The sequence below is a fragment of the Lepidochelys olivacea genome, assembly GCF_965140295.1.
Source record: "Lepidochelys olivacea isolate rLepOli2 genome assembly, chromosome: 17".
NCBI classification, from domain to species: Eukaryota; Metazoa; Chordata; order Testudines; family Cheloniidae; genus Lepidochelys; species Lepidochelys olivacea.
Window position 1 is genome coordinate 1,186,047 of NC_140427.1, and position 22,241 is coordinate 1,208,287.

At 55.3% G+C, this 22,241-nt stretch overlaps 1 protein-coding gene across 2 annotated transcripts; it reads left to right on the forward strand.

Annotated features, from left to right (window-relative positions):
- The first annotated feature begins 3,090 nt into the window (after positions 1-3,090).
- SARM1 (sterile alpha and TIR motif containing 1) lies at positions 3,091-21,168 on the forward strand. Of its 2 annotated transcripts, none has more exons than XM_084651303.1 (9): positions 3,091-3,904; positions 9,431-10,049; positions 10,317-10,475; positions 12,281-12,372; positions 12,883-13,118; positions 13,292-13,394; positions 13,924-14,113; positions 14,234-14,355; positions 16,816-21,168. In XM_084651303.1, the coding sequence occupies exons 1-9, from the start codon at positions 3,450-3,452 to the stop codon at positions 16,973-16,975; spliced, it is 2,136 nt and encodes a 711-aa protein (XP_084507429.1). In that variant the 5' UTR covers positions 3,091-3,449; the 3' UTR covers positions 16,976-21,168. The 2 variants fall into 2 exon arrangements, with proteins under 2 accessions (XP_084507429.1, XP_084507428.1); XM_084651302.1 differs by having other exon boundaries at positions 3,092-3,904; positions 10,317-10,529.
- The last annotated feature ends 1,073 nt before the right edge of the window (positions 21,169-22,241 follow it).

The window sequence follows — 22,241 nt, forward strand, 5'->3', positions numbered from 1 at the left end:
CTCGATCTGCTCGCTATGCCCCTACTTATACATCCCAAAATGCCATTGGCCTTCTTGGCAACAAGGGCACACTGCTGACTCATATCCAGCTTCTCGTCCACTGTCACCCCTAGGTCCTTTTCTGCAGAACTGCTGCCTAGCCATTCGGTCCCTAGTCTGTAGCTGTGCATTGGGTTCTTCCGTCCTAAGTGCAGGACCCTGCACTTATCCTTATTGAACCTCATCAGATTCCTTTTGGCCCAATCTTCCAATTGGTCTAGGTCCTTCTGTATCCTATCCCTCCCCTCCAGCGTATCTACCACTCCTCCCAGTTTAGTATCATCCGCAAATTTGCTGAGAGTGCAATCCACACCATCCTCCAGATCATTTATGAAGATATTGAATAAAACCGGCCCCAGGACCGACCCTTGGGGCACTCCACTTGATACCGGCTGCCAACTAGACATGGAGCCATTGATCACTACCCGTTGAGCCCGACAATTTAGCCAGCTTTCTACCCACCTTATAGTGCATTCATCCAGCCCATACTTCCTTAACTTGCTGACAAGAATACTATGGGAGACCGTGTCAAAAGCTTTGCTAAAGTCAAGAAACAATACATCCACTGCTTTCCCTTCATCCACAGAACCAGTAATCTCATCATAAAAGGCGATTAGATTAGTCAGGCATGACCTTCCCTTGGTGAATCCATGCTGGCTGTTCCTGATCACTTTCCTCTCATGCAAGTGCTTCAGGATTGATTCTTTGAGGACCTGCTCCATGATTTTTCCAGGGACTGAGGTGAGGCTGACTGGCCTGTAGTTCCCAGGATCTTCCTTCTTCCCTTTTTTAAAGATTGGCACTACATTAGCCTAATTTCATCAGGCCCTGGTGATTTGAATACTTCTAACTTGTCTAAGTAATTTTTAACTTGTTCTTCCCCTATTTTAGCCTCTTCTGGTCCTAGTGTCCCCCAAAGGCTCAGAGAGCAAATGACCAGAATCCAGCATTTGGGATTTTTGAGCCAGTCTCATGATTTTTTGGGTCTGGCTCACGATTTGTGACCACCTGGGGCTGGCGATGTTGACACGAGCCCCCAAGACATGCAGGGATGGCTGCACTTTAGGGTCTGAGTGAAGCTATTTCCCTGTGTATCAGCAGCTGCAGGGCCAGTGACCAAACCACCTGGCACTCCAGAGCGGCGAGGGGCTGAAGCCAGGGGCCAGTGAGCAGCCTGGTTGCATCACGCAGAGTCTGGGGTCTTTGCTCACTTTCTCTGTGCTCTCCAGTTCATTGGGTACACAAAGCTCTGTGTATTCTGCTCCCAGAATTCTCATTTCGTCAGAGCCTCTCGTTACCAATTAACATAAATTTGGCTCTTCCTCCTGGCTCCTGATAACACCTAGCCATCAGGGGGCAAGGAGCAAGGCTCCCAGATCCACATGGGCTCAGCCTGTACACGCTGCCAAGGCCCAGCCGGAGCACGGGGCAGCCTCCCATTGCAAAGCCGGGCCCAGCTGCTCTGCCCCATGTGGGGCATCTCACATCGCTATAGCAGAGAGACACTGCACACTTTGGGCCAGAGTTGCTGGGATTGGAGAGACCGGGGACTGGTCTGTGTGTGCTGCTATCTGCCCTTGCAGGAGTCATGTTTGTTTGTCAGCCTTATCACCCCTTCTGTAGGCTGGGAGACAGAGACAAGGGGACCTGGGAGCTCTCAGATCTGCCCCACCCTCCTGTTCTGCACTAGGAATGCAGTCGGCAGGGACTGCGGAAGGCTTCTCCACCAGACGAATGGGGTCAGCAAGACCGTAGGGACAGGACAGTGGGAAAAGCAGCGAAAGTCAGGCCGGTACGGATAGGGTTTGCCAGTTATCTTTTAGTTCAGTGATAAAGGACTAATTATCTTCCGATACATTCACATGCACGCACAGACCAGCTAGCCACCCCCAGGGACACGCGCACAGACCAGCTAGCCACCCCCAGGGACACGCGCACAGACCAGCTAGCCACCCCCAGGGAGATTCACATGAGCTAGCCAGCACCTAGGGAGGCTCATTACAGTCCGTAGCCCCCTGTGCTCTGTGGACTCCTAGCTAAGATGACCTATTGCTAGCACTGGGTAGAAAACATGGGCCAGGAAACTCCCTACAGCTCTGCACTCAGCGTCTCCTGGAGGCCTGGGACATTCCGATCCCGCTGTTTACTGTCCCCTGCCACAAGATAACAGCCCTTTCCTGTGAGAGCCCCGGCTCTGTCCCTCCATGCAGGTGCAGGGAGGATCACCAGTGGCTGCTATGGCACCAAAATGTCAACTTGGATTTAAGTCTCAGGTTGAGATGGCTGCGGCTTGGCTGTGGTGCAAAGGGTTTTAACGGCTCTTTTCAGCACGGCCAGGCAACATCCAGTGTCTTTTATCCTGTGTGTCTGTCTAGGCTAGGTGACAAAAGGAGGTACCAGGCCAAATCCTGCTTGCAGCTACCCTGGGGTAAATCTTGAGCCAATGGACTCACCCTGATTTACACCACTCTGAATGAGGACAGCTTGGCCTGGTAGCGAACGTGCACGCGGGGGCAGGGCCAGGCAGGCAGGACGACTCACCCACCTGTGCAGAGAAGGAACAGAGCAGCAATCAGCAACGCCGGGAGGCCTAGGGGCAGGGGCTGCTTCCTGGGGGCTCCGTGGGGACTGCGGAGGGGAGAGGGAAAGGCAAGTGTACTCTGCTGCCTCCTGCTCTGCCCAGGCCCCAGGCCAGCCAGGAGCAAGGGGCAGCCCCCCAGCCCCACACCACCCTCCTGACTGCACAGGAAAGAGTCTATGGGGTGAGACCACGGACCAGCTGGGGGGGCTCAGGGCGGACCAGCTGCGGAGGCAGAGGGGGGCTCTGGGTGAGGAGGGCCTGACGGGAAGGCTGCCATCCCTGCTCAGGGGATAGCCAGAGCATCTCTGGTGGCCGCAGGAGGAGGGGATGCTGTTGTCATAGGGACAGATCCTCCTTGTCGGGGCGGGACCTGAGAGGGTGACGTGGCCCCCGGGGAGATGGGAGGATGCTGAGCAGGCAGTGCAGGGAGCAGCTGCGGTTCACTCACCTGGTCCTGCGAGCTCTGCATCCCGGCAGCGCGGCAACAGCATCCGGGTCTGGGAGGGGAGAACAAGCTGGCACACGTCAAGCACTGCAGCTGGTCCCCAGCCTGGCTCCACCCCTCCTCCTCCTGCCATTCCAGCCTCCTTCCCCCAGCTCCACCCGCTTTGTTCTCCATCCCTCCCGACTCCTCCATCTCCCTCTGCTGCAAGCAGCAACTTCTGCTCTCGCCCCTGCGAGGGCACCAGGCCGCAGAGCCGCTGGCCTGCCCAGGGTCCGTGCACAGCCCTTTGCAGCTGACTCTGTGCCCTCCAGGACGAGTGCCGGGCCAAGGCTCCCAGGCCCCAGCTGTGGAGGCTGAGCTGGGATGCTGCTCTAGGGGCTGCCCATGGTTCTCACCCTGCTCGTCTCCATCTATAAACTGTGCCGGTTTTTTGCCATGTCCAGTTTGGAGAGGCTGTCGGTGCCTGAGTACATGAGCCACGCATGCTTGTGGTCAGGGGTGGGAGCTGCCCACAACCATCGAGAAGTGTCCCCTGGCGTGAGCATGGATGTCCAGGTGGCTCTGGATCGGATCCTCCCTGACCTGCACCTGGCCATTTCCTCCCTGAAGCAGGCAACTGACCCCCAGGATCTCACGAAGGGGATTGCAGAGATCTTCCAGCTGGTGGAGGAAGCCTGGGTGATGCCCACCCTGGGGAGAGATGTGGCCAAAGCTCTGTGTGATGTGATTCGCCTGGAGGGGGGCCTGGACCTGCTGCTGAACCTGCTCCAGGCAACAGAGCTGGAAACCAAGTGCCAGGCAAGCAAACTCCTGGAGCAGATCCTGGTGGCAGAAAACAGGTGAGTCTGCAAAGGACACACACCCAGGTGAGCCCTGCCCCCAGTGCCCCCTCCAGAGCCCTTCCCCCAGCACACATCCCGCAGAGACACATGCCTGATAACAGACCCACAGCCCAGCCCTCAGACATCCCCCACCCACTGCACACACAGAGGACAGAGGCCCCCAGCACATCCCAAAGAGACGCCCCCCTCCGGAGCAGGAACATCCCACACAGAGACCCACCAGCACAGACATCAGCCACCAAACACACACACTCCACAGACTCCCACCCCACAGTACAGAGACAGCCCACCACCCACAGAGACACTGTCTCCCTCACACACAGAGCACTGCCTCTGCTCGTACAGACACTGCTTCTGCACACAACCGAGGCAGACGCCCCCCTGGCCTGCCCCATCTGCCCAAGGTTCCCGCCACCCCTCCCTTCTGTTGTGGACAGCGATGCACTCCGGACTGCAGGCTCCCGTGGCAGGGCAGAGTCATTCACACAACCGGGTGACTCCAGCAGCATGTTCCGTTTGTGTGTCACACGTTTGGGGTCTTTGTCACACCGGGCGTCCCCTGTTCAGGCCTCGGCAGGTGAGGGGGACGTACCCTCTGGGAGCTGGCTCACTGCAGAGGCTGCCCAGCACGGCCAGTAGCTGAGGATGAACCATGGTCACGATGGTCATGCCTAGGGCCCCCACGTTGGCCCCACTGTCCTAGGTGCTGAGGAGACACGGCACTGAGAGGGATGGGCCAGCGTATTTGACAGAAGGCCCTAAAGGCTGGGGAGGTGGCAGCCATGAAAAAGGGGCTGAGGCAAAGTGCAAGGGACGCTGACACTTGCTAGCACACTCTGGCTCAAAACACGTCCCAGGCTCAGCTAACTGGGTCTTGCAGTTCTCAGCCCTCTTAGGAAGCAGGGAGACGAGGAGTTCTGCCCCTGACATCCACAGGGACCGGCTCAGGCACCTCTTGTATGGTCCAATGCACGTACTTGGGTTCGGTCTGACAGCTCCAGCCCTCCTGCTTGGATGAAATGAGACCTGCCCGCCGTGTTCAGTCACCCAGCTCTGCCTGCTCACTCATTTAGCTGAGCAGAGGTTTCTGCAGCATAGGAGGCAGGTTAGTGCCTGGATGAGTTTTCCAATTGTCCTCTCTCTTGCTGCAGCATTTGTATCTGCCTCTCCCTGGGCTGGGCTGTGAAATCATCTTCCACAGGGTGCATCTCATCTCAGCCAGTGACCTCAGCCTGCCAGTGGCTGTGCCATACACTGACAGCAGTGTCCCCTGCACCAGAGAGCTGCTCTCCTTGTCCCCAGGACACTGAGTGGCTGGGGCCGGGCAGCTGGTTCTAAGCCCTAACTCCCTGCGAGTTCAGAACGTTCTTCACCCAAGCCCTGGTGTCAGAGTGCTGCAGATGACGGGCCCACGGGCCGGCAGCTTCACCCGGACTCTAATGATTCCCTCCTGGCTGCTGCCATTGGCCTTTCTGCCCCATCTGTGAGCTAGGCTGCTGGTTTCTCTGATTCCCTCCCCACTATCCCCACATCCTTTCCCTGACCCCTGTGCTGGCTGCCCAGACTCCCAAGCCTGGTTCCTTGCTCCCAGATTGGACTGTATCTGGACAAGTAAACCTAGGGTCTTGGACTCTGCGGGGAGGAGTCCGAGGCAGAAAGTCTCTGCAATCTGACCTGAATTTCTTGTTTTAATAAAAACGAGGAGTCCTTGTGGCACCTTAGAGACTAACACATTTATTTGGGCATAAGCTTTCATGGGCTAGAACCCACTTCATCAGATGCATAGAGTTTTAAATGTTTTAACATTTTCTGCAAACCTGACAATCACGTTGTCTAACCCATCAGTCCTACCAGCTGCCCAACATGGCAGCTCACTCCAGCTCGGACGTTTTCATCCACGATTCCCCTTCCTCTCCTGATCTCCAGCAGGTTTCTACCCAGCTGCCACTCTGCCTGAGCCATTCTGCTCTGCATGGACCCTGCTCCAGTATTCTTTGATCTGCTGCACCCTCACAACCCTGCCTGCCAGGGCTGCACTGTCTCCAGGCACCAGCCGGTAGTTGAGACTGACACTGCCTTGACTGTGCAGCTGAGGTCACACAGAGCTCCCACCAATGTGGGTCTGCATAGCTGGGTGTCCAAAGAGGCTGACCACGATGGTTAGGACTCGCTTTTCTGGGAGTAGATTCTAGGTACTGGGTAGAAGGATTCATGCTTAGAAAGTGAATGCACGAGGCACGTTCTTTGCAAACGCATCTGAGTGTGTGTAGTGGGACTTGCGGCTGTCGGGGAAGAGCTATAACGTACATATTCAGTGCAGGAGCCATTTCTGAGAACAAGGTCTCCTCTGCAAACGCGGCTTGGTGCATGTACGGATCAGCACATGCTGCAGCTGGCCCCGCTGTGGAGTCTGGGGCTCACCCAAATTTACAGCCTATTCTGGCCCCTCCACTGAGCCCAGTGGTAACAGCAGGACCCAGAGAGGCAAAGAGGTTAATTAGGAGAATGCATTAGGATGTCATTAACATGGGAGGAAACATCAGCTCAGAGAGTTTGAATTCAGCCCCTTGGTTTCTGGCAAGAGGGAGTGGCCGTTTGGCCCTGCTGTCTGACTCATACAGAACCACACGTCCTGCATCTGGGCAGGGAGACGAGTCTGTTCACTCTGTTCCCAGCCAGCCCTCTTGCTGCAGCCTAGTGGGCTGTGCTCTGCCCCTATCAGATGCAGGCTTGGAGTGTGATTGCGCCCCAGAACCTCATGGGGGTGACACCAAGGTACCCCTCCTCCCAGCGTTCCCAGGCTGAAACCCGGGGATGCTCAGAGGGCACTGTGGTCACCCAGGGATGAGCCGCAGCACTTCAAACTGAACTAAGGTTCTCAGCCTGCTTCCTGCCATGGCCATGCAAGCTGCCAGTCACAGCAGCTCCTACCCAGAATCCTTTGCAACTGTTCCCATGCTGCAACAAGCTCAGGATGACAGTGCCCTGCCCTAGCCAGAGATTCAGAGAATCCCCACGCACCTAGTGAGCCTGGAGACTGCGTGGAGGGGCCTGGACTCTGGATCCCAGCGCCAGGCTGAGTCTGCTATCTGAGTTGATTGCTGTCAAATTGAGCCCAAGGTCACTGTGAGCAGCACAGAGAACAGGAGTTCCCAGAAACACCCATCTCACCTGCACTGATGGGAGACAGGGGCTGCCTGGGTTGCATTCCTTTAATGTAGCAGGCAGAGTTGCTATCTGCCTGCAGGGACTTTGCTGACCCTCCAGCCCACCCCTCTGTGGAGTCCAAGGGCCAGAAACACAGTGCTGTTCTTCCCAGCCACTGGCCGGAGATGTGATAAGTACCGACTGCTCCAGTGCCCCCAGCCGGTGCTTGTACTGGACCTGCAATCCGCATTAGCCTATTGACGGCATGGTGCAGAGTGTGCGGCTCACCACACACCCCACACACTCTGTCACAACCTGGCCAGACGCCAGTCTGCTGGGAGGGGACCTCATCACTTGTACGGGAGCTGCACCGAGCCCTGGCACTATGTTTCTAGGGCTCACTCCCAGCTTCCGGTCTCTTGTCCAAGTCCTTCCTTAGGATGAGGGACCCCATAGTCCTGCTGCCCCAGACCCTGGAACGAGCCACCCTGGTTACTTACACATGCTCTCCCAGCGCGCTGGGCTCCTGGTTCAACCCCTTTGGGGACAATGGGACAAGGATGCAACGAGTTTCCTAACCACATCGACTTTACTCCAAGAGCACTAGAGAGCTACAGATCTTTGCAAATAACCAAAATCCTGACCCTCCATTTCCTCCCCACCAATCTGATCTCTCACCTCCTGGGAGACCAAGGACTGGTCAGCGTTTCTGGCTGGGGAGAGTCCCTCCTGCCTGACCCCTGCCAGCCAGTGCCTCTAGAATGTCATGGTGCTTGGCTCCCCCTCCACAGCAATGCCTCCCACCTTAAATACAGTCTCTGTCTGTGTTTGCCATGTGGCCGGACTGAGAAAGTCCATCTCCTTTCCCCAGCCAGACATCTGCACAGATAATTCACTCTTCCTTGGGCCAGCCATCAGTTGTGATGGCCCCAGATTGCTTGTCATGACTTCTCAGTTGCAGTCATTCAGCTCTGCATCCAAGACTTTCCTGGGCTGGGCACCTGGTTGGACTGCAGCCTAACAGACCATGTTCTCATGGGCACGACCAGAACAGGGGGCAGGACAAGGACAAAGAGTCACAAAACACAGTGTGCACACAATTTGCTAGAACAGATGCCCCCACCCCCATCACATGCTACACAGATCCTGGGTAGACATCAGGAGTGAGTCATGGGCACGAGCTGTGGGCCCCAGCAGGACATGCCCCAAGTAACCTATCCCTAGTCAGGGTGCTGGGAAGCCAGGAGGCTCTGTGATGTGGCAAGAAAGCCCCTGGACAAGCATAGGAGACCTGGCTGGGGAGCAAGTGTCACTAACAGAGGCTGCTCCCAGCTTTCATCTTGCGAAAGCCCCCCATGGGCTCAGAGGCAGGTGAGAAGGGAAACAAGAAGCACAGTCAGGAAATGTGCCTGCAAAGCATGAACTTGAGAGCCTTTGAAGAAGGGCCTGCCTCGCAGTACCACAACGGCCTGGAGCAGAGAGCCAAACCCCAGCAAACCTGGTGCTCTGGGGAGCTGGGATGGGGCTAACAGACAGAGAGGGCTTTGCTGAGGGTTGTAACCACCTGTGCCAGTCAAACAGACAGAACCAGCTGAAGAACATGAGCAGGAACACAAGAAGTGTAACCGCGTCAGTAGGCACCAGGGAAGCGTGTCCTTACACATTCCTGCTCGCAGTGCAGACCGAGATCACTGGGGACAGCGAATCATGGCCAATCCAGCTAACATGCCAGGGGAAGGGAGTGTGGGACTCTGCTCAGGTGTGTGTTTATGTGTCTTTCTCCCGTTAACTACAGGGTGAATCCAGACCACTTCCAGAGCATTAACAGAGCAGGGCACAATGGGCCCTTCTGGGTTCTGAGGACCCATGAAGGGGGTTTGAATCTGCTGAGCAGGGAGGTGGCTGGTGGGAGCTTTGATGAGAAGATGGGGACAAGCCTCATGGGGGGAGGGGAGTCAGGTGAGGTGTAAACTCAGGAAATTCACTGCTGCTGATGTGATGGTCTGGGTTGGGGGAGGAGATCCCTTGGGAGATGGGTCTCTGGGCCATGCTTCCTCAGGGGGATCTGGGCGCTCTCTGGATCCAAGAAGATTTGTAAGGCTCTTCAGGCACGAGAACAAAGCAGTTCTTTAGTACCAGCTCTGTACGTATCTAGCCACACTATGGAGGGGCAGGGATCCTGGCAGCCAGTCGACATGAGAGACAGCATCCTGCCATCTGTGCCACCGGGAGGCATTCCACTGTCCGCAGAAACCTCTGTCCCTCCTGGGGCAAATACCAGTCTCTCAGTGCCATGTAAACGCTGATGGGTTCAGTCTCTGGTGATCCTGGCACTGCCATTCTCTTTGCTTTCACCCCTGCTTCTCTTTCTCCCAGGGACCGGATTGCCCGGATCGGGCTGGGGGTGATCCTGAATCTGACCAAAGAGCGAGACAGCCCCCAGGTTGCATGCAGCCTCTCGGGGATCCTGGAGCACATGTTCAAACACACTGAGGAGACCTGTTTCCAGCTCATTTCTGATGGAGGCCTGGACACCATCCTGTACTGGTGCCGCTGGACCGACCCCGTTGTGTTGCGCCACTGTGCTATGGCCCTGGCCAACTGTGCCATGTACGGCGGGCAAGCCAACCAGCGGCTGATGATCGAGAAGAACACAGCAGAGTGGCTCTTCCCACTGGTGTTTTCCAAAGATGATGAGCTGATCCGCCTGCATGCATGCCTGGCCATCACAGTGCTGGCCACCAACAAAGAGATCGAGAAAGAGGTGGAGCGGTCGGGGACCCTGGCGCTGGTGGAGCCCTTCATCGCCTCTCTGGACCCGGAGCAGTTTGCATGCGACTTGCTGGACAGCAGTGACAACAGTCAGGGAAGGACAGCGAAGGACCTACAGCACCTGGTGCCCTTGCTGGACAGCTCGCGGCTGGAGGCGCAGTGCATCGCTCTCTTCTACCTGTGCATAGAGGCGGCCATCAAAGCCAGGCAGAAGAAAACCAAGGTAAGACTGGGTTTGGGCGGGGGGGGGGGCAGGATTACCTGAGACAAGTAGATGGAGGAGGAGGAGGAGCACTGGGGTTGCATCCAAGCAGCCCTGCAGCCTCTGGGAAATGGGGCATTGCTTGCTCCCCCTGTGTGCTCACAGTTCTGCCTATTAGGGTGCTGTTGTAGTTCTGAAATGCCCACGTGCCAGGACTGCGTAGCATGACCCAGCGGGAAGGCACTAGGGGAAACAAGGATGTGATGACTCCTGCTCCTCTGTGCCCAGATTTTCAGTGAAATAGGGGCTGCCCAGAGCCTGAAGAGGATAGTGTGTTACTCCACCAACACCACGGCCTCATCGCTGGCCAAGAAGGCTCTGCGCATGATGGGCGAGGAGGTGCCTCGACGGATCCTGCCCACCGTCTCCAGCTGGAAACCCATCGAGGTGCAGACATGGCTGCAACAGACTGGATTCAACAAATACTGCCAGAGCTTCCTGGTAGGGCCGTGCTTATGGGGAAAGGGGCAGTGGAAAGGCCCTTTGCTGGGAACACACAAAGAACCCACTGTAACGGGTTTGGTCACAGACACCCTCTTGGGACTGTCACCTGATGTGCTGAAATGACCTCTGAGCCTGTTTTCCCTGATGGCTTGGGATTCCAGAACTCCACCTTGTTAAGCCAGACACGCCAGCCTGCTGCAACACAGACCCAGGTCTGGTCCACTCCCCCACAGCTGCAGGCTTTAACCAGAACTGCTCAGCAGGTCACCTCTCTCCAGCACCCAGCTCCCAATGGGGTCCAAACCCCAAATAAATTTGTTTTACTCTGTATAAAGCTTATACAGGGTAAACTCATAAATTGTCCGCCCCCTTTAACACTGATAGAGAGACATGCACAGCTGTTTGCTCCCCCAGGTATTAAGCACTTACTCCGGGTTTACTAATAAACAAAAGTGATTTCATTAAGTATAAAAAGTAGGATATAAGTGGTTTCAAGAATTAACAGACAGAACAAATTAAATGACCAAACAGAATAAAACAAAACACGCAAGTCTAAGCCTAATACATTAAGAAACCGAATACAGGTAAATCTCACCCTCAGAGATGTTCCAATAAGCTTCCTTCCCAGACTAGACTTCTTCTTAGTCTGGGCCCAATCCTTTTCCCTGGTACACTCCTTGTTCCAGCTCGGGTGGTAGCCAGGGTTTTTCTCATGACTGCAGCCCCCTTTGTTCTGTTCCACATCCTTTTATAGCTTTAGTACAGGGCGGGAATCTTTTGTCTCTGGGTCCCCACCCCTCCTTACAAATGGAGAAGCATCAGGTTTAAGATGGATTCCAGTACCAGGTGACATGGTGACATGTCCTGGGAGTCCCCAAGTCTCCATTCTTCCTGACCTGACTCACAGAAACACAGGAAGGCTTACAAGTAAACAGAGCCATTTACAACCAATTGTTCTAGTTAATGGAAGCCATCAAGATCCTAAGCCACCATCAATGGCCCACACTTTGCATAATTACAACAGGACCTTAGAGTAATACTTCATATTTCTAGCTTTAGATACAGGAATGATACATTCATACAAATAGGATGACCAAACTTAGTAGATTATAAGCTTTGTATTGATACCGTACAAGAGATGTTTTGCATAAAGCATATTCCAGTTACACTATAGTCACACTCATAAGCATATTTCCAAAAAAAGCATATGGAGTGCAACATCACACCCACCCTGTAACCGTTTCTAATAAGGAACCCTATAGATACACCATCACCCAGAGCAATGGCCACTGCCACACCAGGGCAACATCTCCACCAGGCACCTTCAGCCTTGAGGAGACCTGGATGGGACTAGGCCAGTGTCTTGTCTCACCAGTGCTGCAAGCCCCAGAGCAGGAGGCCAGCCCTCCATGCACACGCACTGCCGTCCCCGGGGAAAATCCCTGCCTGAACACAGCTGGGGCAACAGGCCACCATGAGTCACCTCTCACCCAGAGCCAGAGCATGTTGGAATTGCGGGAGCGGGAGTCTGGAGGGAGAGGCGGTTGACGAGAAGTCCCATCTCTGGATGGCAAAGAGAATGGCTTAGGGCACTGGAGCTTCCCCATGAGCCCCCATGTGGGCTGCCACCATACACTGCATGACCATCTCGTCCATGTCCCCGGCTGAGCCTCCTCCCTGGCTCAGGGTTCCATGTGCATTGTACAGCAGGCCTTGGTGGACAGCTCTGACATCTCCTCTCTTGGCAGGAGCATGAGGTGGATGGGGACTTGCTGCTGCGACTGACGGAGACAGATCTGCGGGAAGATCTGGGGATGGCCTCTAGCATCATCCGGAAGAGGTAGGACCCTTGTGTCCCAGAGGCATCACTGAAAAGACAAGTGGGAGAGTCCAGGTCAAAGACCTTCGCCTCTCCCCTTCTTTCCCTGCTGTGACAGAAGCATTAGAGGCAGCTGCCTCTGACCTCACACTGGGAGAGGCCTGGGCTCTTGGGGCCTGTGCCCCCCTGTGACTTCATCCTGCTGCCGGGGAAGTTCTCACAGGGTGGCCAATGCCACAGGGAGTGGCTGGATGGGATGGGGAGGGGCTCTCCTCAGCACAGGAACTGGGATGGGGCCCTGTGTGCTACTCAGAAAGCTGAAGACTTACCCTGGGTTCTGCTTCCCTGGCTGCAGGTCCTGCCCCATCACGTCTCAATGCAGAGATCTTCCACTAATCAATCAACTGTCTGTCTGTCCATCTCTCTCATGCACCCTTCACCACAGCATCTGGGAGCTCTTCTCTTCCCGAGTCCCTGCCTTACCCCGAGCCCCATCAAATCCCCTTGTGCTTACATCCGTTGACTTGCCAGGTTTTTCCGGGAGCTGACAGAGCTGAAGACATATGCAAATTACTCCACCTGCGATCGCAGTAACCTGGCTGACTGGCTGGGCAGCATTGACCCCAAGTTCCGCCAGTACACGTACAACCTGGTGACTTGTGGCATCGACCGCAACTTCCTGCACCGTGTGACGGAGGAGCAGCTGCAGGAGGACTGCTGCATCGATGTGGGCTTCCACCGCGTGCGCATTCTCTCTGCCGCCAGGGGTAAGGCCCTGCTCCCTTCTCAGCACAGAGGCCCTGGGGGCCAGTCTGGTCACTGGACCCAGCCAGGGCTGGTCAGATCACTGCGTCGTGGTCCGGATGCGACTAGTCTGGCTGCCGGGTGACCGTTCAGAGATCACCATTAACTCTTCGCTGCTATCCTCTCTCATATCTAGAAATGCTTCACTCTCCTCTGCCGTGCAGTGGCTGCAAATCCACCTCCGAGGGGCCCGACGTGTTTATCAGCTACCGACGGAGCACTGGCTCCCAGCTGGCCAGGTGAGTGCCGAGGGGTCGCCCCACTCAGACCCACTCCAGGGGAAGGCGCAATGGCCCCTGTTCTGCGTCATGGTGCTGATGACTTAGGAATGACCCGGGATCTCTCTGCAGACAGAGAGGGACAGCGGTGCAGGCTGCAGCCCCACTGGGCAGAGCAGCATCTGGAGGGGATAGTGCCTGAAGGCTCAGTGAGGGCAGAGCAGACTGGAAGGGGAATTCAGCCCCCAAACCCCTTCCTGCTTCCCTGCTGGAGCTGACTTGCTCTGTCCTCATTCTACACCCCTGGTGGCCCAGTAAGAGGCAGGGCTTAAAGCCTCCCTCCCTGTTAGTTCTGTGACAGCCCAGGTGCCTTGAGCCCGCGCAGGCCTGAGCCAGCAGCTACCGTCTCGAGGGCTGCAGTTGGCTCAGAGGAGCAGAGAACAGGCTTCCACAATCTCATGGTGCCCCCAGATGAGATGATAAGGATAGGGCGTGAACTGCAGGTGCCCAAGGAGGTGCCCTGATGGTGCTGTGCCTCTCTTGCTCCCAGCCTGCTGAAGGTCCATCTGCAGCTGCATGGGTTCAGTGTGTTCATAGATGTGGAGAAGCTGGAGGCGGGGAAGTTTGAGGACAAGCTGATCCAGAGTGTGATGAGCGCTCGCAACTTCGTGCTGGTTCTCTCTCCAAACACGCTGGATAAGTGCATGGGGGACCCTGACCGCAAGGACTGGGTGCACAAGGTGAGAACTCCTGGGCAGGAGCTCAGAGGGACTTGGTGGCACTGCAGGAGCGGGAGGGGCTAGAAATGGCTCTGGCTGCCATGCAGGAGCCATGGGCTAAGCTCTGGGCTTTCCCCGCAGGAGATCGTGACGGCCCTGAGCTGCGGGAAGAACATCATCCCAGTGGCTGACCATTTTGAGTGGCCTGATCCACAGGATCTTCCTGAGGACATGAGGGCTGTCCTGAAATTTAACGGCATCAAGTAAGTAGGGCGGGGCCCTGTCCCAGCCATGCTCTTGCAGTGGCTGCTGACTTGTGTGGAGTGCGGACAGCACGATGCAATCTCGAGGCAGAGGGCGGGTGAGAGAACAGACGCAGGCTGCTGAACGTCACAAGTTCAGGGCAGGGGGTTCTGTCCTCTCTGCAGCTGGGACTCATCTCATCTGGGAGGTGGAATTTTCTTCTCCTGATCTCCCTTGAAATAATTCTCCTCCCTCCTTGGCATTTTGGCTCTTCAGCTACCTGCAGGCAGATCTCGTGTCTCCTGTTGTCCTTCAGGAAAGCAGGGCAGACTGAGCTCCTTCCACCCCTCCTCCTGACCCAATCGCTCCAGCTCCTTCATTGCTTCTGCAGTTCTTCTCTGAGCTCTGCTAGCCACTAGTGGAGGATCCCAGACGCGGTCCCCAACACCCATGGCCCCGCGGCCCTTTGAATGGCATCCCAGGAGGGGCGGTGGTCCCTACCGTGCCCGTGGCCCAGGCTTGCCAGGGTTGAGAGGCACCTCGCTACCACGGGGCCATAGCATGAGGGAGCCTTTTCTGTGCCGCTGGGGTTCAGCTCCCTGCCTCTGCTAGCCACAGGCAACCCAAGCCCTGCCTCTCAGCCCACGTGGGCTCTACTGGCCCTCATGCAGGTGAGCGATAGGACATTCCAACCCCCTGCAGTGTCCAGCCCCCATGCACTGGCCACTCAGGATGTCCCCAAAGGACCAGTACCCCCAGCTTCCTAGTGACCTGAGACCTAGCTCTGCGTCACACACAGCACTCAGGTGCTTCCTGAGAAAGCAAGTGTATGTAGCAGAGAACAGAGACTCATAGGGCAGCCAAGTGTATGTAGCAGAGAACAGAGATCCATAGGACAGCCAAGAGAAATACTGGAAACACGTAAAATCAACTCCTCACAGGCCTGAGCTCCGCTAACAAGTCGCCCTGGTCTGATGAGCTGCTGCTCACACCCTGCGCTTTTTCCCTGGGATGGCCAAGACCCTGCACCTGCTGGCTGCTCCCCTCCCCCAGGATGTCTGTCTGCACCCCCAGATATATCATCTCTCCCCTTTGCTCTTCGCCTGAAAACAGACCACTGGTTACCTCCTCCTGAAGTCCCACAAGCTCCCCCTTACGCTGCCAGACCCTGTCACAGAGTCCCTGGGCGATGCTCTGGACCTGCTCCCTACAAAGCCAGGCAGGACTCTGGGGAAGTCTCCTTTCTGTGAGCAGCCTGTCTGCAGGACACACAGCTCACACTGCTTCCACCTTCCTGGGTCTGACCTCGGAGCATTCAGCATCCTCTGCCCCTCCGTGCGCTTCCCACAGCGAGTCCACCCAGGCGAGGTCCTGCACCCCAACTCCGCAGTCAGACGTGACTCTCAGCCAGCCAGTAAAACAGAAGGTTTATTAGACGACAGGAACATGGTCTAAAATAGAGCTTGTAGGTACAGAGAACAGGACCCCTCAGCAGGGTCCATTTTGGGGGGCAGTGAGCCTGACAACACTGTCTGCCCTTCACTCCATGTCCCCAGCCAGCCCCAAACTGACTCCCCCTCCAGCCCCTCCTCCTCTGGGCTTTGTCCCTTTCCGGGGCCAGGAGGTCACCGGATTCCTTTGTTCTCCAACCCTTTAGCTCTCACCTGGCAGGGGGAAGGGCCAGGCCATCAGTGGCAAGGAAACAGGGTGTTGGCCATTCTCTGTATCCAGACCCCTGCACACACCTGCCCTCTAGGGCTCTGCAATGATCATACACCCTTATCCCACCACCTAGATACTTAAGAACTGCATAGGGGAAACTGAGGCACCCCCACACTATTCAGAGGAAACATTAAGAACAGTTCCGCTTCGTCACAGACCCCCATTGTGAGCCACACAACACACAATGGCCAATGAAGGAGATAAGTGATGGGAACCTGACTTAGGGACGCTGCCTGTGGCTGACCTGCCTTTAGCTACAATGCCTGAGGAACACTCTTTCCAGTGTAGACAGACACATGCCTCCTTTCACAGCACCTGCACATACCATTAGCAAGGTGATGATGTGACACCGGGTTCCAGCAGAACCTGCACGTGACGCACTAGTGAGCTAGAATGTAAACACCAGATCCAGGGTTTCCTGTAACCTGCATGTCCCCTGCCAGTTGGCATTGAGGCCCTTCAGTCACAGTGGCATCCGGGGGGTCCAACAGTGCCCGTGGCCCAGGCACACTGAACAGCATCCCAGTGGACCAGAGGATGGGGTCTGACAGTGCCCGTGGCCTGGTCACACTGAACAGCATCCGGAAAGGGTGGGGGTGTCTGACGGTGCCAATGGCCCAGGCACACTGAACAGCATCTGGGGGGAGGGAGGGGAAAGTCGGTCTCACAGTGCCCGTGGCCCGGCACATCGAGCTCACCTGCAGACTTTCGAGTCCATTGAGCAGGGTGTGATTGTCCATTTTCTCCCCTGGATGCAGATGGTCCCATGAGTACCAGGAGGCCACAATTGAGAAGATTATCCGCTTCCTCCAGGGCCGCTCATCCCGAGATTCTTCAGCTGGCTCAGAGAACAGCCTGGAGTGTGCAGCCCCTCTCGGGCAGACCTACAGCCAGGCAGCACCGCCCCATATCCTCTAGGGGAGTATTGTTCAACCAGGGACCAGCTTGCTGCTTTCCTAATCTGCATCAGGGAGATCTCAAGGCATGGCGCCGGTCCTCGGCCCAGCGGTTGAGAAACACGGTGCTGTGGAATTCCCAGAAGAGCTCTCCCCAAGTGGGGTTAAATCCTTCCTGTTAGAGCTTCCTGCTTCCAGGGCTGTCCCCTGGGCCCATCCCCGAGGGACCTGGCCCACTTCCCTGGCTCAGTCAGTGCAAAAGGAACGGCCCTTGACTGGGGCAGCAGCCAAATATAAACGATCTAATTACCCTCCCATCCTAGAATTCAGCCCCAGCACCGAAAGGGAAGTTCTCCCCTTGAGAGCAATGACCGCTTCCTATCTGCCTCCTACAGCCCATCCCAATGCTCTGGGGCAGGGAGACAGCTGTTCCCCTTCTCTCCCCAGTGACCTGTCTGTGACTTTTACTAAAAACACCCATGAGCTGTGTATTCACAAGGGGCAGCAGCTCAGGGATGAGTGGCATCACAAAGTGCCAATGGGCAAGAGAAGCCAAATGAAAGCAAAGCCCTGGAGCAATCCCCTTGTTTTATGTCAGGTCCTTACAACCTGTCTGGGTGGAGACCTCCCCTCCCAGCATCCCAAACAGCAGCTCCCTCTCCCTCCTCCTGGCCTCTCACCACGTAGTGCCCATCACCATCAGGCTTGGGGAGCCTTCTGCTTCTAGCTCAGGTAGAAATCTTTCCTGGAGGCCTTCACAAAGTTCATCTTGTTTTTATCACCTGACTTCTCAGTTCTTGCCCCTCGGGCGCCATTGTAAAGGTGCTGTCAGGCCCATGCGTGCAGGGCAGTGGAGCGTGCTGCTGGGTGGGGCGAGGAAGGACGTTAGCTGCTGTATTGTACCTGTGGGATCATTATACACCGGCAAGGCACTGGGCTGTGGCTGTGCTTTATTCCTGCCGTCTCTGGTCTTCATTCTAGATTTGTCATGGCACCTGCTCCTTTCAGAGGGAGTTTGCTGACGTGTAGCCCAGTGGGTCTGAGTGAGCTTCCCTCTGAGCTCAGGGCTGTGCCTAGGCTGTGTTGGCTCCAGCATTAAGTGACAGGTCATTTCCTCACCTCTCCCCCTGCCCCCCGAGCCAGATCCTTTGCACATTCAAAATCAGCCAGCAGCTACTCAGTCTAAAGGGTACTGGGGATGGGGGCAGAGGCCATTGCCAAGGCAGATGGGTGTTTTCTGGGGATGGGCTGACAGCAAGACCTTGCAAGATGTGGGGCCAGGCACAGTTGGGCCCTGTTCCCGGGGGGGTGGAGGGAAGTGGGCTCAGCAGCCTGTACTGCAGCCGGGGCTCAAACATGGGGCTTGTTTGCTTTACTTTGCCCTTTTCTGTGGCATCTGTGGGTGCACGGAGAAGCTTGATGGTCTCAGCTTGCTGTGCGGCGGCATGTACCTCACCCTGCACCTCTGCACACACAGTTTGGGTTCTATCCCACCCTCCACCTCTCAGAGCCTCTGATCTTTGGCTGCTCTGGAAGCTGCTCTTAACAGGCCCCTTTCTGACGCAGGAACTGGCCATGGGGTTTTCTTGGAGGAGATTTCATCTTCTCCAAAGGGGTCCCCACGCTGCAGGCTGAAGCTGGCTACTTAGGGCCACACCAAGCACAGCCCTGCCCTAGGAAAAGGAAGGTCATTGACCTATTGAGCAGTGACAGCATGTCCCCACTGCACACCCAGTGAGACAGGCTTCCAGCTCCAGCTGACACATAACGTGACTGGATGGGCCAACAGAGGGCACTCCTCACGTACCACATCCCTTCTCACCCCCATGGTCCGTGCTCCTCACTGCAGCTCTCCTGCCTGTTCTGTCCTGCTTCCATTCACAGGGCAGCCCCCACAGAGCGCAGCGCAAGGTTTCAAGCCGGTGTGGAGCGTCAGGCCCACTGCAGTGTAAACACTCGGGTGCCTCTGCACAGCACTGTGTGTACAGGAGCTGCAGGCAGCCAGAAGGGCTGGAGCCTCCCACCCCAGTGCTGAACGGGTTGCTCAGTCCCAGCAATTACATCCACCGAGCCCCCTCTGCCCACAAGCCGGTAGGCTCCAGCCACACGAGACGCGTCCAAAGAAAACGGGATGCAGTGAAGGAACATTTACAAAGTATTCATTATTCATGAGTGGAGATGGTGGGCTCCTGAATTATGAATTGCTTTCAATTAGAGGCATTGGGTTTGAGCGCGTGACGCCACGGGCCCGCAGCGGGCAGGGAGGCACAGCAATGCATCTGCAGCTGATGTGATCCGAGACAGCCATAGGCACAGGGACATGGCTTGCCTAGGCTCTGCTCCCTCCAGCCTGCACCTTCTCTGCCACCCAGGCCTAGGGGGCAGGGATGAGCCCAGCTCATGTCACTTTGGGACTGGTCTGAAGATTCCAACCCCAGCAGAACTGCAGGCCCGACTCAGGCCATCTGATACCGAGAGTCTCCTCGCGTGGTGAATGAAGGGGCAGAGCCTGTTGTATGCTGCACTGACCCAGAGGCACCTGAATGGATTTTAGGGCAAGAGGACACTATTGTTCATCAGGGCCAGACAAACTTGTCCTTTGGGAAGGCACAAACCATCAGGCCGCAGGAAACTCCAGCTCGTACAGGATGCTACAGTTCGTCTCCTCAGCACCACAGGCTACTGTGAGCCCATGCGGCCTGTCCTCCACCCTTTACACTGGTTTCCCATAGCCAAGAGAGTCAAGGACAAGGACCTGTACAGGTCTAAGGCATGGGGTGAGGGCCATGGCCAACAACTCCACCTCTCAGGCAGTGAAACTTCCTACCATGAGGATAAAGCTGGTCTGTGTGGGAGACAGAGCTTGCTGGGGGGCTGGTCTGAGACTGTGCACAAACTCCCCTGGGAGCTAAGCCCAAACTCCCACTCCCAGCACCAGAGCCACTGCTCCGACCTGCCTTCTCAAACACAAAGAGCAGCATGGACATAGTGAGGGGGGAACCTACCAAAACATTCCACTGCCCACATCTTCTCTCCTGGAAAGAGGATGAGAGACAACTGCTAGCCATGTTGCTTAATGCATGAGTAGAAGGCGCTCAGGTACTGGGGTGCTGAGGGCAATACAAGAACCTGTATAATATAATATAGAAACAGCCTCCATTTTACCCAGGGCCTGGATGTCCCGGGCAGGGTTTGGGATTAATGTGAGCATGGAGCTCATTGAATTCTAAGGACAACCATACCTGCTGCTCATAGCCACACCATGGTAGGTCGTGCATTGGCCCCAGGCTTGAGGATCTGTGAGGAGAGCCTAGAAAAACTTGTTTAAGCAAAGCACTGTTATTCTTCCATAAACCCTATTGGAGTCTTCCTTTACACACAGTGGGTGACTGACACGCAAGGCCAGCACGGTGGGACCAATGAAATTGAACTGTGCAGACACTGCCAGCTGGTGACACTGGCCAGGAGAACAGACCTGCAGCCCAGTGGGATCAGCTAGGGTTTAGTGGCCTGGTGCTGCACTGAGGAATTCAGATACAAATTGATCCACAACCCTGAACTCCTGGCATGCCCTGTTTGTGGGGAAAGTCAGTGTTAGCCCGAAGCTCAGAGTTGGCCAGGCAGCCCCCACATTGAGCTTTGTATTGACATCGCTCAGCACTCTTACAATGGGCCCACTGTGATCAGATCAGGCTCCTAAGGCAGCCGATAACCATTCTCCCCTCACACACCTTCCCACTGCGCGTACCATCTCGCCCCACTCCCCACTTGAGCAGGGGCTAAACAAGAGCTTGTGCTGGTTTGGCAAATGCTGCATATTATATTTACAGGCAGTAACAGAATCAGAGCTGCTGTGAGCATCACTCCAGTGCCCAGGAAAAGGTTAACCCAGTATGTAGTTGCTGCTAGCAAGTCTCAGGGGATTATCTCTAATCTTTATGGCTCCAGGCTCTTTGATAAGCTCATTCTCCACCTGGCATCAGATTATTTGCTGCTGCTTTTTACTCCAAAGTCTTCAACCCAGAGAGAGAAAAGCAGGAGAATAATGGAGAGAGATAAGCAGGGAAGGAAGTCTGGACAAACTGCAGAGAGTCCACAGGACACCACCACAAATGATAAAAGGTTTAGAAAACCTGACGTATGAGGAAACATTTAAAAAATGTTTAGTCTTGAGAAAAGAAGACAGTCTTCTGTGTTAAAGGTTGTTATAAAGAGGATGGCTGTTATAAAGAGGATGTGTTAAGGGCTGTGATAGAGGATGGTGGTCAGTTGTTCTCCGGGTCCCCGAAGGTAGGACAAGAAGTAATGAGCTTAATCCGCAGGAAGGGAGATTTAGGTTAGATATTAGGAAAATCTTTCCAACTGTAAGGATAGTTTAAGTATTGGAATGTGTTACCACTGTAGGATCCCCATCTGTGGAAGTTTTTAGAAACAGACAGCTATCAGGCATGGTCAAGGTTTACTTGGTCCTGCCTCAGCAGAGGGGGCCGAGCTAGAAGACAACCGCTCAAGGTCCCTTCCATTTTTATGATTCTATAGAACAGCTCTGCTGCCAAGGCCAGCCTTTATGGGCCATGAGAGGAACCAGGGACTTGCTATTCTGGGAATGAGCAATCTTGTCATGAATCCGATTACAAAACAGCACAGGGACTATCTCAGCACCTTGCATAAGGGGTTTGTTATCAGCAGTGCCACTTAATTACTGTACAGATCATCACAGGTTTCAGAGTAACAGCTGTGTTAGTCTGTATTCGCAAAAAGAAAGGAGGACTTGTGGCACCTTAACGACTAACCAATTTATTTGAGCATGAGCTTTCGTGAGCTACAGCTCACTTCATCAGATGCATTCGATGAAGTGGGCTGTAGCTCACGAAAGCTCATGCTCAAATAAATTGGTTAGTCCCTAAGGTGCCAGAAGTCCTCCTGTTCTTATTGTACAGATCATATATTCAAGGGGAAACAATTTTAACAGCTGTTAGAAGAATAGCTGTGAAGGCTTTGCACACCGTGGATTGGTGAGAGGCGTTACTACCTTGGCAGGGGATAGCTGAGCAAGTGACAGTGTGAAAACATGATGGCACCTTCCACTGTCTGGGAAGCAAAGCAGCAGTCCGCTTGCTGACAGATTACGTCCCACAGAACGTATGATCTCCCCCCTGCAAATACAGCCCCCTGCCCTGCTCCCTCATCCAGCTCAGCTTAGTGATAGGATGAGATTGATCCTGGCTCTGCCATTTGCTTACTTTGTGGCCTTAGGAAGTCACTTAATCCACAGTTATAGAATTTAG